Consider the following 17,834-nt stretch of genomic DNA (forward strand, 5'->3'; position numbering starts at 1 on the left):
CCAGATACATCATCTGTACAGCCTGGACTAAATACTGGTAAAGTGTCTGATCAGACAAACAACTGTTATGCTTAAAGATAACCAGCACAATTTCACAAGCGAACCAGTTCAGCCCAGTTAAAATTCTCAGTAGCAACTGACACCAATATTGAATAGGTGTATAAATCAGTCATGAAAACAAACGGACGAGAAAGCCATGCTTCCTGTTCTCATTTCTTCTTCACACCTCTTAGATACCCCCTTCCTTCCTCCACTGCTCCTCCTGCAGCAACACCAAATCAAGTTTTCTACCTCAAACCGTCTTCAATCCCAAGGGCAACAGTGCTCTCTCATCCTGTTTACTCACATGCAGGGACAAATCCCCACATCACCAATATTTTTCAGGTGTCTAAAAAGGCAAAAAGTAATCCAGGAGAATTGAGCATAGGGGCTTGTTTTGGGGGGCATGAAATGGGGGCTTAGGTAAAGAGAAATACCCATGTATGAAGAGACATCATAAATATTCAGTATGTAGGAATTAGCTAAATGAAAGTAATTCTTGAGGGTCTAAATATTGTAAAATGGCCAGTGCTGCTCCTAACTTTGACTTTTTGAATACTTTCAGTATTTCTGAACTCATTTCTAAATCTGATTGGGCAGGATTAACTCCAATAAAGTAAGAGTGCAATTACTGAAAGGTAAAATGTATCATTTCTTATCTTTTTTTTTTAAATACAAACATGTTCAGTGTAACATTTTATTTACAGAATAAATTGTAAAAGTATATCACCACATTTAGTGCAAATGCAACAGGTGATGATTAGATTCAGACACTGCTTCAGAAACTTTGCATATCTTTGTAAAATAAAGCTATCCAATTTAGTTATGAAAGAGTTCCTGTCTGGTTTGTCATAGTTGTCAGAAATGCAAACAGAGGAACATTTATAGTGGGCGTAGAGAGTTTTTTTTCTTTTTTCTTTTTTTTTTTAAGATTCCCACCTACGGCAAATAAACTTTCCCTCCCAACCCTCCCGGTTCTCCCATCCCAACCCCACAGCTGATTGTAAAATAAAATACACATTTGAGGTATAAACTTTTCTTTTTTTAAACATCACAATATAAAATGTTAACTGGTGATGTAAACTGGTATGATAATCTATCTCACTTGCCTTCCTAGCATTACCACCATATAGGCACTTTTCCACAGAGTCAAATTATGAATAGCATTTCTGTAATAAGGCATATTCCATGCACATCATTTAGAGAAAGGAAAATTAAAAATATAAAAGATTTATGGGACATGAACCGCGTGCATGTAATGTAAGCTCTATGTTTAATATGTACTTTTCTCTCTGTACAGAGTAATAAATATCATTCTATCTGATGCGAGTAATTCACTTCCAGGATTGTGCATATTAATTGATCAGACTAATCCCATCATTAAATTATCACACCTTGCATTTATCATTTAGATTCCATTTCCATGTATGGAATATATACAGGTCATGTTTTACATGACATGACTTTCTGCTTTACAAAAAGGGTCTGATTTTTGTGTTTCTAAGGAGAGGAACACGCAAAGCATCTACAAATTGCCTCTGATATACATAAATACATCTGCTTGTAAACGCAATGAAGAGTTTGAAGTGGGCAGTCATCTCAACTTCATGAGTACCATTCCTTGCCTCAACTCCATGATTCAAAGTTTTTCACAGGACTACAACTAAGTCAGGTATTTTACATGTTAGCTTCTTATAGCAACTAAAGAAAGCATTTCAGTTTGAATAGTGTGGAATTAATTGTATTGTTCTGCTGAAATTTATAATCAAGAGGCAAATGGGAGCATTGCTTAGATTTTCTATGTATTCCTTGTGATATATCATTTAAAGTGATCCAAGCTAGAAAAACTAACATATTTGTTACAGAATACTAGAAATATTAAATCAAATGTCAAATTCAAACAGTCTGATTTGGTTTAACAAGTAATACCATATATTCTCTTACAAATTTCAGGAAAAATATCAACTCATTTTATCCTGACCATTGTATTATAAAGTACTTATACCCACAAGAGATGTACAGATGTTTCTGACTGAAGGCAGGCAGAACCAATTCAGGAATTACTAAATTGTGTCCATAACAAACTGAAAAAAGTTGGTAGCACATAGTACACAACTAAAATATATAATAAAAATATAAAGATATCTGGGGGAGAAAATAAAGCTTTTCATTCTTTCTCCATCAGAACTAACGTTCTTCATAGGAGTAAGACTATAGAAAAGGCAAAATCACAGGTTATCAACAGTCCTCAGTTATGAAGAGACACACAACATGAATCATTATAGAAATCAGCAGCAATAGATTCTATGATTATACAAAGCAAAAAGTCAAAAACTCTGGACACAGACACAGACTGCAGGCCTGTAGAAGCCCATCTGAATATTTGGTGCACAGAGAGCACATGCCTCAGGTGCATTCAACTTCTGTGCTTTTCTTTTGTGCACAAAACCTGATACAACTGAGGATCTTAGGCTGGACTGTGGGAAATAAAAAATTCTGAAAAAGTTTCCAAAAATTAAAGCATCAATTAATTCCTAGTTGTAATTCAAAGTTATTTTTTTCTCTCCTAGGAGCAAGCAAATAAAAATATAGCCATATCCATGTGATTTTACACGTATTTATAGTCACACACTGAGCAAGGAGAGCTAGCAGGGGATGGCTAGTGTTAGACACCCAGCTTTACTATCGCAGTGTTTCCTCTGAGGCCACAGACAAGGCTGTAGATCCTGCGTTCCAACTTAGAGTACTCATGTTTTTTTCTATCTTTCTCCAACATGGAATGTCACACAGCCTTGCTTCAGTCACTGCGGGGGGAAAAAATGACACATAAATCCTGTGCAATAGATCAGGAAAGCAAGAAGACTACCAAAATAGATGCCTCCCACATTCCATGTTCATAGCATACAAAGAATCTCTACAATCATTTATCTTTAAAGGATTTTCATCCTTGTGAATGTAAAATGATTGACCTAGTACATTTGAAAGCAACAGGGGATCTTCTGAGCGTTACAGGGAAAACCTATGGAGAACAACATGCTGTAAGTAAAGAGGCGATGTATCAGGTTTCTGGAGTATTAGCCCATGAACTAGCATTGTCTTTCTCTCAGCCTTAGGCAGAAATTACAATGCAATACTATTTTCAAGAACGTGATAATTCTACTTAAGTTATGTGTGTATGGAGTGGTGTCTGTCTTATTCAAGAAATAAACTTGCTCAAACCCCTGGCCCAGTTTTGGTTGATATCAACTCTTGAAAAAACAACCCAATAACTCCCATACTACCAGAACTGAAACTGTTAGTTTTTCTAAGCATTCAATGCTAGGACCCACTAAAATACCTCCTATAATTATTGTGAAAATAAAGCTACGTAAGGTAAAAAAGGATGTTTAATGTATGTTAGGGCTTGACTTTGGATTATGGGAAAAAAAACCAAAACATGCTCAAATTGGATTTAAGAAGACCAGGGCCAAATGTAGGACACTATATCTTCTCAGTGATATTCCTCTGTGTGTGTGTGTGTGTGTGTGCAAAAACGACATTACTTCCTATATCAGAGATTTTAAAAAGGTTTTCAACTTATTTCCATTCTACACATGTATAGTCAAGTCAAAGAAACACTGCTCTGAACCCAGCACTCTAGAGGCAAATGTTATGAATGTCCTAGTTTGTTTATTTTAAATGCTTAAAAATTATTCTTTTTGGGGGTGGGGAAAAAGGCCCAGTCAGTAAGGTACTCATGAGAACCTAAGTCTGGATCAGTGGTACCCAGGTGAAAAGATGGACTGTTGCAGGTACCTGCAATCCCAATGCTGGGAGTGCTGACAGGAGGACCCTGGGGCTTGCTGGTCAGCCAGCGAGCTCTAGGTTCAAAGGCACTGTGCTTCAAAAAAAATGCGAAACTGTCCGGTGTAGTGGTATATTCCTTTAGCTCCAGCACTCACTCAGGAGGCAGTGTTCACAGATACCTGATTACACTGTGGAAAGATGTGCCACTGTGATTGGTTTAATAAAAAGTTAAACAGCCAATAGCTAAACAGGGAAAATAGACAGGACTTCTGGGCAAAGAGAAGAACTGGGGAGGAATCTAGGCACACAGAGGAGATGCCAGAAACGCAGAACAAGTCTGAGGTACAGAATGAAGGAAAAGCAAAAAGCCATGTCATAGTTAGACTATAGATTAAAAAGTATGAATTAATTTAAGATAAAAGAGCTAGTTAGAACAAAGTCTAAGTTATAGGCCAAGCTTTCATAATTAATAAGTCTCCGGGTCATTATTTGGGAGCTGGCTGGCAGGTCAACAGAAAGACTTGTTACAGCAAAGACAGATGGATCTCTGAGTTTGAGGCTAGTCTCAGTGAGCTCCAGGATAGTGAGGGCTGCAGAGTGGAATGCTTGTCTTGAAAAAAATAAAATAAAATAAAAACAAATAAATAAATAAATAAATTAGAAAGTGACACAGCAGGATTTTTAACACTGACTCTGTCATCTGCACTGTGTACTTGACTGAGAATCAGCCCTATATTAGTAGACACACACACACTGACCTTTAGTATAGATGAATATGTATAAGTCTAGAAGAAGAGACGCAAAAAGCAACTAGTTTCTGGGAAAGAGTAACACAGGGAGTTGGTACTTCTTGCATTCTATAATGTAATTCTGTAATGTCAACATTTCTTTAATAGTAGTAGAAAAATTAGTAAGTGTTAAAGACTACAACCCTTTACTCGGGAACATAAAACATTTTTAACACAACCTTCTAATAACAAATTGAATTTACTATCTGGTCAGTAAGGTTAGTAGACCCTCCATACCTGTTCACACTAAAACAGAATTGGTTTTCCTGTAGTTTTCTCTTGGACATAAGAAGTAAAACGTTTTAGAAATTTAGGGTATTCTCGTTTTGCCACTGCTCTTAACACCGAGGCTGGTGCCCATCCTCCTGGGTTCACTGCAAATAAAGGGAAGTTAAAACTATTAAGACAGTTCTCCATCTCCATTTGAAGTACCTATGTATTCCTTCTCTTTCAAGCACCCCCTATGGTGAAACAGCTAATATTTCTGGACCTGAAACTATTCATCACCCTATGCCCCTCATCAGGTAGTAAGAAAGGAGATATATATATCTTTCTAAAATGGCCTTGATTCTTCCTAAACACCATGGAAAACTAACACAGCAACATTTAAAGTTTAACTAAATAAACACACAAGTGACAGAAAGGCTTGCACAGCAGTGAGTCAAAATGAAGTAATAACACTGGTAGCTATTAAAGACTGGCAGAGAAGATTTAGAAAACTAAAAGTCTAATTAAGTAATTTTCCCACTCTAGTTTCTATTTTTAATTATAAATACATTTTACCAGGCTCTTAAAATTAAAGATATATGAAATAGTGACCTATACACAAAATTTTAAGATTTATGCACCCAGTCATAACTTTAAAATTTCTCATATACTATTTCTGCCGGGTGGTGGTGGCGCACGCCTTTAATCCCAGCACTCGAGAGGCAGAGGCAGGAGGATCTCTGTAAGTTTGAGGACACTACAAGAGCTAGTGCCAGGACCGGTTCCAAAGCCAGAGAAACCCTGTTTCGAAACAACAACAACAACAACAAAAATTCTCATATACTATTTCTAAGGCAGAAATTCAGGCATATGGACTTTCAGGGTTTTCCACACAGTTCTACATATTAACTTAACCAAAGCTTAACGACCAGGAAATTGGATATGTTTATGTAGATGATGGGTCAAGAACCTGTACATTATCAATTAGAACAAACAATACATACCATTAGCTACATACGTAATCTTGCACAGAATGTTGTCTCTGCTTATCTCCTGGTTTCCCTCTGGTGGGCTAACTAAGGTTTGACAAATCATAGCAACATTGATTTTGGCACGGACACATCGATTGTTCAGCTGTCAAAACAGACACACAAACTAGCATCAGTTTGTAGAATATTCATTATTTTACAATCTCTGTTCCCCTATTACTGCTTTAGTTTAAACTGTTATGAAGTTTCCAGTAAAACTTCCTTAAAATAACTGATGCATACTTTTATTTGATATGCACAGGGGTGTTACCTGAGCACATTGTATGTACAGTGCCCACAGAATACAAGAGGATGTCAGGTCCCCTGATACAAGTTACAGATGGTTGTGAGCTATCATGTCAGTACTGAGTTGAACTTGGGTCCTTTGAAAGAGCACTCGGTGTTCTTAACTTCTGAGTCATCTTTCTAAAATCCATTTGAAATCTTGTAATAACCAACTAATATATGTCAAACTGATAGACACCACGTTTTTCCCTCTTCCAAAGTACTAACTGGTACTTTATCAAGGGAGAAACAACAGGCTTCCAGTAGTTAGTAATGGGCTTTAAGAGATAAGTTTAGAAGTAAGCTACTGGGATTACTCAAGTAGCTACCTAACCAAACTCAGAAGGAGCTAAAGAGCTCTGGTGGGGATGCTGACAGTCTGGGCACTTCTCTTCTGAAAACAAAAGGGCTTTCCAAATGATCTAACAACAAAATCTAAATCCCATCAAGTATCTATGTGTGGGTGGGAAGGAAGTGTGTTTAAATTTGGCTGCTTTATGTATTTGGCTTTATTTTGTAGAATTATATTCATTTCTATTACTATACTTACAGGAGCGCTGTCATGATCCACAGAAAAATTACAAACTATCCAAGTCTCAGGGTCATTTTCAGTCAAGGCTGGGATCTTTCGAATAGCAGAAAGATACAGCACGTCTCTCTGAGACGCAGGCCACACTCTCTGTGGAAGAATGAAAGGTGTTGTGACAATCTGAATTACTTTTATTCAGGTGTCATGCAGAACACATGAAGTTGGAATTTATCAAACTTTAAGTGGAAGCATCAGAATCACGACAAAGATGCATATTAACAGTCGCCAGCTTTCCAGAGTTTTCAAAGTATTCTTTTTCCTTTGGAAATCACTGTAAATTCACTACACCATTTTTAGTGTACAATTTAGTACATCAAATGTAATTAGTTACAGCCACAATATATGGAACTGTAATATACCTGAAATTATCACTACAGACAGAAACTTTGTATCCATGAAGAAACAATGGGACAATCCACGCTCCATAGTTTCTGTCATTGTTCTACTTAGAGAATCAAAGAATTAAAAAGTAAAATTAAAAAACAACTTCTTCATAACACTTCTGAATTAATTTTCAATGATTTATATTAAATATTTCTATTTTAAATTATAATAAAAATTACTTGCTATGGAAATGACATACAGCTTATTAACTGGAACTTGTAGATGATAGAAAAAATAAACTTCTATCCTGTTCAAGTTACTTTTTATGCCGAATATTTGGTATATGCAATTGAACTCTGCCCTTATTATATAATAATGTGCATTCTTAGCTATGAATGCAATAAATGGCCAACAACTCAATTTCAATACATTTGCAAAGTAAAACCTTATTTTTTAAAAGACCTAAAATTTCATTAAGTTTGGCAAATACAGACAGGCAACTTATAAAGATTTACTGTTGTTTTATATTTGCTCGACACTTCATTAGAATCAGGGTTGTGAATGCAGCTCAGCTGGTAAATGCTTGCCCATCATACACTGAGTCCCAGGGTTTAATCCCCAGCACAGAATAAACCATGTGCTTCTTCAATGCTTGCACTTGAGAGGATAAGACATATGAACTGCACAGCGAGTTTGAGGCCAGTCTGAGACCCTCGCTCATAAAAAACAAGGAACAACAGCAAACATAAAGCAGGACTAGTGAGTCAGCTGGGCATGGCACCACACCTATAGTTTCAGTCACTCAAGAAACTGAGGCAGGACGACTGCCTGTGTCTCAAAAACAAACACAAACAAAAAGAAAGTAAAGAATATAAAGCTACAAGGACAACAAAAATGACTCCAATGTCATGAGACGGGGAATCTTCTTTTATATTTCATCAATGAAGTTAAATTTAATGAAAAAGAGTTGTAACTATTATCTGACTTTGCTGAAAAGATAATTCTAAACCCTTATTTTAGGAAGACAATAACTGCACCCTAATTTCTTACTTAACATAATCCTGTATTGAATCTTCGGGAGTTGCACGTTTGCCCCCAGTCCGCACATCTCCTAGTCCCTCAGCCTCTCTCCCCTTGCAATGCTCTCTGCCCAAAGAACAAACCGAAACCCAGTGAGCAAAAGCAAAAAGAGTGTATCTTAATTTTTGTTACACAATGTGGCATTAAAAGAACTTTTTTTTAGTTTTCAGTCTAAATATAACCTATCATACTTTCCATTTAGAATTTACCAGCTGAAATACTTTCAGCACATTACTTCCCAAGATCAATTCTTTTCTAGCAGTAAATTTCTTCTGCCCTAAGTTATTGGCCATTTATCTTCATTACATATGACAGGACAATTATCTGATACTTTGTTTACAAACTTTTTACTTCATATTAGACTCCAGAGCCTGTGTGTTGATACAGAACACCTACTGTTACACACCTGTGGAGCAGGTGAAATGAAGCAAGCTCACAATAGATAGGATACATCTCACATAAGGACATTGGGTTCAGGAAATTCATGTTAATTTTTCATATTCAACTCAAGAAATAATTTTACAAGACAGAAACTCCCCACTGATTAGGAAAATTAAGTACTCACTGAATTATTATATAATTTTACATAAGCAGTACTGCTCTTAGTGGATTTCTCTATAATTTCCTCTTTTACTTTGCATAAAAGTATTTCGGGGCCAGTGGGATGCCTCAGAGAATGTGGCACTTGTTACTGGGCCTAATGGCTTGAGTTTGATCTCTGGGGCCCACATAGTAGCAGAGAGTATCAACATTAGTGGGTTGTCCTAGGACCTCCACACATATGCTGTGGCATGTATACATACATAACACACACACACATACACACACACAGTAAAAAAATTATTTGTCATTTCCCCAGAGGGAAACAGCATAACAAATGAACAAACAAACAAAAAAGGCAATAAAACTCCGCAACTTTAGATATATAGAAAAGCAATGGTAGAACTAAAATAAAGGGAACCAATTTAAATAATGTTTCCATGTGCTTTAATGGTATGACAATCTCTCAGCTTTTTCTTGTCTCCAGATAATCTAGGTAGATAATTTTCTTCTTTATATAGTTAATGCAATATTCCCTAACCGTCATTATTGTCATAGGGAATTACCACTTGTATATATTTGATATACTATATTAACAGGGTGAGACACTAGACTAAAAAGTATCTAAATCAGGCCCAGAAGGTTCTTTCTAGATTTCGGATCTACATAGAGAGAAACTAACTATGGATCTTTATCCAGGGCTGCATCTATTCTTCAGATTCTTAACTCCGTATATTTTTGTTCTAAATGTAACGATAACATTTTCAAATACAGACCCTTCCTGAGGTTGTAATAAAGTCTTTGGGTCTCAAGCTGGACATACTGACACATGGCGTTAATCCCATCACTCGGGAGGCAGAGATAGGCAGAGTTCTGAGATCCGAGGCCAGCCTGGTCTACATAGTTGGATAGCCAGGGCTACATGGAAAGACCCTGTCACAAACAAACAAACGAACTTCTTTGGGTTTTTTTGTGGGATTTAAATTGAAACTCCTGCTAAATTGTACTGTAGCAAATCTGTATGTTTGAATCTGAATTACTGGTCTCTTTGGGGACAAATGACAAGATCATTACCTTATGTGTTTGATAAATGATGATTGCATTATCAGCTAATGTTTCCACCACATGAAAGTTTTCTATAGTAGCTGAAATGAAAAGAAGCATATTAGCAGCTGAAAAAAGATGTATTTCATTTTCTAGACTGCAATCAATTCACTCAAGAGGAGTGAATTATAAAGCACATTATGGTAAAACAAATAGCATCTTGAATTACCTCGGCTAAATCAAAATGGAAGGAAGCTAGTACTTGAAACTAGAGCTATGAGTTTACTTTTGTTCTCCAGAAGGTAGTTGTGAGGCCTGATTACCAGAAGTTTTCTGTAGTAAAGTATCTTCCATAGCATGACAAGCAGTTCTAATCAGTACTGTACTACCGCAGCTGAAACCCTAATGTTAGATTCCTCTATTTCACCTCACTTACTAGGTTAGTGTGCTCTAGTTTGGCATAGGCAGTTATATTTCTGAGGAACAAATGCCAAAATGCCAGTGATATATACCTTATGATGTTCAGAAAAAATTATATTTATGAATTGTAAGTCTAAGAACACATGCATGAAAATAATTCTAAGGTGATTACAGTATGTTTGTCTGGCGATTTGTCACAGAAACAGGACAATTTAGGAAAGTATAGATGGGTGAGAAATCCCCTACAACAATCCTGACTTTTCTACTAACTTGTCCTGTCATTTTTGACAAATCTATTTTATGCACATGAATTTCACTTTATTTATATGGAATTACCTACCTATCACGAGATACTTTTAGGACACTGGACCCAGTGATATAATATCTTACGTGTTCTAAACAGTGAAAAGATCTACTTAAAAGTATTTTCAGGCATAGTTGTACATTCCTGTAATCATACAATTTGAAAGGCAAACAAAGGTGCTAATAATCCAAGGCTAGCCTGGCTATATAGTGAGACCCCATCTTTAAAGTAAGATATGGGTCTGTGGAGGTAGCTCAGTGGTAATATGTGAGGGCCTGGGTTTGATCCCACGACCACCACTTGCAAATGAAATTAAGGTACAATTAATCCTGTATACGATTCTCTTAATATTCTTTACATTGAGTTGATAAACTATCAGATACAGACAATCAGGTTTTATTTGACATTAAGCTGAAAATGAAAATAATTATTTGGTATAATATATTAATAATGATAGCTTACTTTCCCAGTCATTGCGAACATCAACATTCCAAAAGTAATTGCAGACCTCATGTCCTGTGACACCTTTAACCGCATGAGTAGCTTTCAAAGGATCCAGAACAATCCCATTTTCTTCGACTTCTCTTCTGTATACCTAAGAAAAAAATATTTGAAAAAAAAACCCCCACAAAACTCAAACCCTTGGCTCTTGGGCATTCTAGATCAGGTACCCTGTTGCTCTCATGCATTGCACACACCCTACATTGTCCCTTTAATAAAAAACCGTTTTGCCAAGACAAAATTTTTAAAAAGTTAGACTCTTGAAAATCTATTTATAGAACATATTCTCCTACAAGAAGCTAAATTTATATGATAAAGATATTTCAAAGTGACAAATCCAAGGTAATTCGTCACTCTCTTTTTTGTTGTTGCTCTTTTTTTTTTTTTTGGAGACAGGGTCTCACTGGTGTCCTGGAACTCAATATGTAGACTAAACTGGCCTAGAACTCAGAGAGATCTGCCTGTCTCTGCCTCCTCAATGCTGGGGTTAAAGATGTATGCCACCATACCCAGTTCTAAAATTAATTTCAACCATGAAAAATTCATATATATGATGGGTGACTAATTGCTGCAGATTAAAAAAAATAATATAAAAGCCGGGCGATGGTGGTGCACGCCTTTAATCCCAGCACTTGGGAGGCAGAGGCAGGCGGATCTCTGTGAGTTCGAGGCCAGCCTGGTCTACAGAGCTAGTTCCAGGACTGGCTCTAAAGCCACAGAGAAACCCTGTCTCGAAAAACCAAAAAAAAAAAAAAATAATATAAATTAGCATTATGAATCAAACATTCTCAAAGGCTATTTGACATAGCCAACAATCAAGCATACTGACTTAACCTACACTGATTTGTTCAATGCTACATCCCCAGCCTCTGGAACAGTATCAGAAACAGACTAGGTGTTCAATTTGTTGAACAAAACACTGGAAGTAGAAATGGCAAAATGGATAAAAACACAGCTTCACGGTTTTAAAACACAGAAGCTGTGTATGCTAAGTGATAAGTATGCTCCATTATTTAACAATTACAGTTTGCTACTTCAGAGAAATCTCTGCTAAGTTCTTCCTAGAAATAAAGAAATGTGGTGAGAACAAGCTGCCATGGTATGGAGTGCTCACACCTGACAGTCTCTTTTGCGCCGTCATGACATGTTTATGTACATTATCAGGACTCCATTCATCATTGCTAAAACTGGAAATTGGACTTTAATTTCTACATTTAAATTTAATTTCTAGATTCAAAGCTTACAAAACTATTAAACATATTCCTGATCCTCTCTAAAACATATCAGCCTGTCTTTTCTACCATTGCTTATATATTCTACTGAATGTCTTGATCATATTGTGCTGGATGCTCCTAAGTGGTCTTTCAGGTCTCTTGTTTACTTCTTTCATATCTGTTTAACTTCTCTAAAATGATATGCTATATAAAGTGGAAAACCTATTGCTACAGAAAATTACCTTTCTCACTGATAGCATACTTTATGATTCTCATAATTTAACCCCAATTTCGCTCTCTCTAATGCTGTGGGTTAGAGGAATGTCTTTTGTTTACACCTCATTAGAGATAGAAGAACTTCACTTAGGTTACTAAACTCTCATGGTTTCTTTTTATTTCTTCAGTCTGCATCTCCAAAGAACAGTGATTTATCTGAACAGTGAGTGTGCGGTGGAGACAGTATGGACCAAAGAGTAAAGTAACAAAGTAATATCTTGGAACAATATCTATCACATTTAAACCAAAGACTGAAAGAATTATTTAGGGGCTGGAGAGATGGCACTGGCTGCTTTTCCAGAGGACCTGGGTCCAATTCCTAGCACCCAACGACAGCTCACAACTGTCTAGAACTCTAGTTGCAGGTCATCAACATCCTTACACATACATACATGGAGGTAAAAGAGACAGAGAAATATCTAAATAGGAAGCCATCAGCTAATTGAGGGCTGCTTTAAATAAAAAAAAACTCTCAAATTTTACTTTCTCTGTTGTCTATGCAAAGCAGATTATTATGCTAATAGATTTATAGTATGATCACAAATCAATTAATAGAAATAAAGCCATAGTACTTTGATGTAATACCTTGTCTTAATGTATTACTAATTACCAATATCAGTGGTCTTCACTTTGCAACCCAAATAATTTGTGTGGGAATTACCTTCATTTCTCCTTCTTCTACAACCAGTTGCCAATTTGCATCACCACCCACATCCTGTAATGAGTAAGTCATGTGGTTCTGTACCATCTCTTCAACCTTGAAAAGAAAAATAAAGTCATGACAATTCACATGGAAGATGTAAGTCACTATCTTTAAAACAGAACGGTATTGCTTACTTCAGGCCAGAAATAGCAGGCTTACAAAGCTGAAGTTAGTAAGTTGTACATAGAGACAACGAGTTTAGTCACGTTCCACATATCCAGGTTAATGGAACAGGCAGGGAAATCGAAATGCAGGAAGAGGTCAAGTGACATGAACTTGGGCTATGCGTTCTTTATAGAGATGATGTCCTGAAGCACAGCACAGGTCATGGAACACTGAGGAAAACATACAACACACACACACACACACACACACACACACACACACACACACACACACACACACCATCCAATCCCAGTGTCCTTAAATTTAAGACTCTGTAGCGATTTTTAGAAAACTTGTTATGTGTTAAACAGGAAATGTTTATTACCCCAGTTAAACTCTCTTGAACATAAATCAATATAAAATAAGCCTTTTCTTTTATTCTAAGTCTTTGCTCTGAATTCTTTTAAAAATAGTATTAATAATATTCATTTATGCTAGCATTTAAACATAACCACTTTTAAATTTATTATTTCAAAATGTCTAACCCTTTGCCACTGAGGACTGAACCCTGGGGACTTGAACATCTATGTTTGTCTAGTCCTACAAAATTTTATTATTGGTATATAACCAAGGTAAGCAAAGAAAACAGAATAAACAGTTCATATTCTCAGAATTCTAATCCACTTACTTAGAAAATTTTATGAAAATGTTCCTTACAAAGTCACACAGTTTGAGATGCTTTAAGCAAAGTAGAATGTTAGATGATAATGCCAAAACAACCATCTAGTAATAAATACATAAAGGAAAGCAGAGAGTCAGAGAATATTTAACACACTCATATTTAAAAATTTGAGCCGGGCGGCGGTGGCGCATGCCTTTAATCCCAGCACTCGGGAGACAGAGGCAGGCGGATCTCTGGGAGTTCGAGACCAGCCTGGTCTACAGAGCTAGTTCCAGGACAGGCTCCAAAACCACAGAGAAACCCTGTCTCGAAAAACCAAAAAAAAAAAATTGATGAGTTTAACTTCTTATTTCCTATAAAGTCTATTGGGCTTGCAGGGCATACTGATTAGGAAGCTGGTTTATACATTTTGAAATAAAGTTTTGAGACATAAATTCTTAAAATAACAACAATAGTTGGCATTAATTTAGTATAGAAAATTAATAATTATTAATAATTTATCAAATTTATTAAATTATTATTTTTTCTATACTAATGGATGTCATCAATATGTTATAGAGGTGTGTATTTCTGTTCCAGCAAGCTTTTTGGATCTTAGAATACATTTTTAGTTACTGAAAATGGGTGATATTTTAAGCATTTTCTGACTTAGCAATGACCCCCCCCCCCAAAAAAAAGTTTGTGATAAAAATAATAATATGTACTCCAAAATCTATTTTCATACCAAATACAGCATTCATAATTCTTAAGACAATGTGAGTGATCACAGATTTTAGAGTTGAGGAACTTATTAATTTACCTAATAACATATTCTGTAATTTTGTCCTTTTAGTTGTGACTCTTAGTGTTAAATAACTGAGTCATTTCTTTAGCCCTATATTCTGAAATTGTAAAAAGCTTTAATTAGAAAGAAACAAAACAAAACAAACAAACAAACAAACAAAAAAGCAACTCTGGGTGCTGAAAGCTGTGTGCCTCTCCCTTTGAAATCTGCTTTGTGTGAGTCAGCGAGTCTAATGCCGAATCCCAAGTCACAAATACATAAAAGTATGTGAGTAGGGAGCTGTCTCCTAGTATGGGAAAGGAACCTAACCCAGTAGTGTTGCCTTGATTCACCTGCCTGTCACACTAGAGGAACCTCTCACCATTTGAGCTTCTTAAATCTTAGAAATGTTCAGATTTGAAAAATATGACTTTGGGCAAGAAATTGGGAGTTGTTAGAGATGAGAAAACCCTACTGCACAAGGCTTACATGTGAAGGAGGAATATGAAACACATTTTACTTAGTAAAGATGGAATTCAGTTTAAAATATGTCAGTGTCATCCATAGCTCTTTTTGTCATAACATATGCAAGTAGTTTTACTTTTCTATAGATTATTTCTGAAGTAAGTATTTAAAATGTTGGCAAATATTTTTGATTTGCATTTTTCTAGAAAGAAAAGCCTATTTACCAAATACAATCTGACAGGAGAGAGCACCTTTTTCACAACATACAGAAATCAAGCTGAACAGTATCTTTCTAGGCAGATTTTAAAAACGATATTCCTATTAAAATTTCAAAAGATTGTCCTTAAATTAAAATTAACTGTTGTCTATAGACAGTTTAGTCTTGTTTTATTTTGCCAGGCAGTAGTGGTACACACCTTTAGTCCCAGCACTTGGGAGGCAGTAGAGGAAGGCTAATCTCTGAATTTGAGGACAGCTAGGGCTACACACATACACACACACACACACACACACACACACACACACACACACACACACACACACACCTCAACCTCAACCAAAATGTCTTGTTTTATTTTGGCTACTGTGGGCTTGAAAAGTCCAACAAAGAAACACGGTAGATCTATTACTGTGCTCCTAGGATCTCCAACTGGAGTGCTATAGTTTTACAGTTATTATCACAGAATCTTCTGTTCACTGTATCTTTCTTGAGATAATAACATTAGAGTTAAGGTAAGTGTTACTGGTCAAATCTCATTAAAATACATTCTATACTCACAGCAATGAAATATAAAGAAGCTAATATCACTACAGAAGCAGTGACTTGTGCACCTGAGACCACTGACACTTCAGGTCTAACTTTGTAATCTATCCAGTTTACCATACATATATTTATTGTCAAAAGGATATGGCGAGCTAGGGACAATTAAGACTGATAGCAAGTCAAAGCCATTTTATCAGGATCAAACTTTGATATTCCAGGATATTGTTACTAGTAATAAATACTATCATAACCCAACAAATAGTTATTTTATTGGATTAAAACGTTTATTTATGTTTTCTGTATTAACTTTGAGAGTCCGTTTCTCCTCACACCATGTGGGCTGTCAACACTGGTAGCTAGGCTCACTGGCTTTCACCATCTCACTGGCTCCGAAGTGTTAACTAGGTAAGTATAACTTCGGGAGTCATGTCCTTGAATATTTTTACCTAGAGTGGGAAATGAATCTACCCACATAGCATCCTATCAATGAACTATAGAAAAGTACATATAGAATACAAGTAAAATACAAAGGAGTATTACTCCAATTACAATATTTTTCTTTCTACCTCACATCCAAATCAATCAATATAAGGTGCATTAGGAGATTACTAAATTTGGGGGTTTTCTGAAACTGTTAGGACAGAAATTCAAAGAAAAAAATTGACCTTTGATGGTACAAATGAAAATCTAGAAGGGCTCAAACATGGTTCTGATCTTTTTCCTGCTCATGTAAGAAAACAATTATGCTTGCTGTTGTACAGTCACAGAGTCATAGAGAACTTGTTCAATAGAATATTAATAAAGTAACAGAGCACTGCTACCCAAAGAAAATGACCAATGACCTGAATAATTGATTCACTGAAGAAATACAAATGGCTAGAAGTAAAAAGATAGTATATATAGAAAGACTGGCAAAATGAGCTGAAGTATTTAGTGCCAGTATAGATAAACTGGCCCAAGTCTCCTGGTTAAAATTTTTTTTAAGAAGAATAAATATAACTTAAGATACTTGCATGGCCTTTGCTCCAACAATTTCACTTCTAGGAATACACATGAAGCAAACATATGCATAAGTATTAAAAGACTTATATAAGGGAACTAATTCAACAATGCTCACTACAAAAACTATAATGAAAACACACACACTCTCTCTTTCACTCTCTGTATGTAGACCTATATGTATTAGTAGGGAGTGAAGTTATTGAGTATATCTTTAAATATAAAACTATATGGAATATTTTATAGGAATTATCTACTTTGGTAGCAAAAAGATAATTATTAAAGTGTGTATTTATTAACACATACCTGCTTGTATGTGTGTATGTGTGTTTACATATGTATATGTTTGTGGAGTTCAGAGGACAGCATTGCTAAGTCTTTTTGTCCTCTATTGCAGTTAAAAAATAAAGACTTAACTTGTATATGTAACATAACTGAGACCTGTTTTAAGCTGTAACTTTAGAAAGTGTTACTGAAATCAGAGAGGGAAAGACATACAGTAAGTCTGATTAGCTCAAGTCATTCATATTAACTATGATGTCAGTAAAAGGTCAGGCACTTAACACTTACTATGTCCCTATATTTGAGTTAAATCACAGAAGCTATGCACAGAGACGTCACACAGCTTACCCAAATGACACAGTCAGGATGTGCACCCAGTCATTGTGATTAGACAGCTTAGATTGGTAACATAATATAACCCCAAAATGCAATCACCCCCCAAAAAATACAGAACCGAATGGCAAAGATTTGAAAATTAAAAAACCTAAATAGTTTCTAGGGACTGGGGAGAAAGCTGAGTGGTACAGAGAATGCCTAGCATGTTAAGGCTAAGGGATTAATCCCCAGCACCGTGAAAAAGGAAATAAAAGGTATTTCCTGTCTGGCAAACTAATCTTATTTTGAAGACAGAAACTGCACATTCAGTT

General features: G+C 35.9%; 1 protein-coding gene across 1 annotated transcript in view; it reads right to left on the reverse strand.

Moving 5' to 3' along the window:
- Window positions 1-709: 709 nt before the first annotated feature.
- Window positions 710-17,834, reverse strand: part of Col4a3bp (collagen type IV alpha 3 binding protein) — a 101,660-nt gene continuing 84,535 nt past the window's right edge. Inside the window, exons 12-18 of the mRNA XM_005356453.2 lie at window positions 13,087-13,182; window positions 10,897-11,029; window positions 9,741-9,811; window positions 6,684-6,812; window positions 5,825-5,954; window positions 4,851-4,987; window positions 710-2,843 (exon numbers count right to left, since the gene is read on the reverse strand). Coding sequence (XP_005356510.1) covers window positions 4,860-4,987; window positions 5,825-5,954; window positions 6,684-6,812; window positions 9,741-9,811; window positions 10,897-11,029; window positions 13,087-13,182 — 687 coding nt within the window. The 3' untranslated portion in view covers window positions 710-2,843; window positions 4,851-4,859. The remainder of the gene's footprint in view (window positions 2,844-4,850; window positions 4,988-5,824; window positions 5,955-6,683; window positions 6,813-9,740; window positions 9,812-10,896; window positions 11,030-13,086; window positions 13,183-17,834) is intronic.

This window comes from Microtus ochrogaster, chromosome 19, assembly GCF_000317375.1.
Source record: "Microtus ochrogaster isolate Prairie Vole_2 chromosome 19, MicOch1.0, whole genome shotgun sequence".
NCBI lineage: Eukaryota > Metazoa > Chordata > Mammalia > Rodentia > Cricetidae > Microtus > Microtus ochrogaster.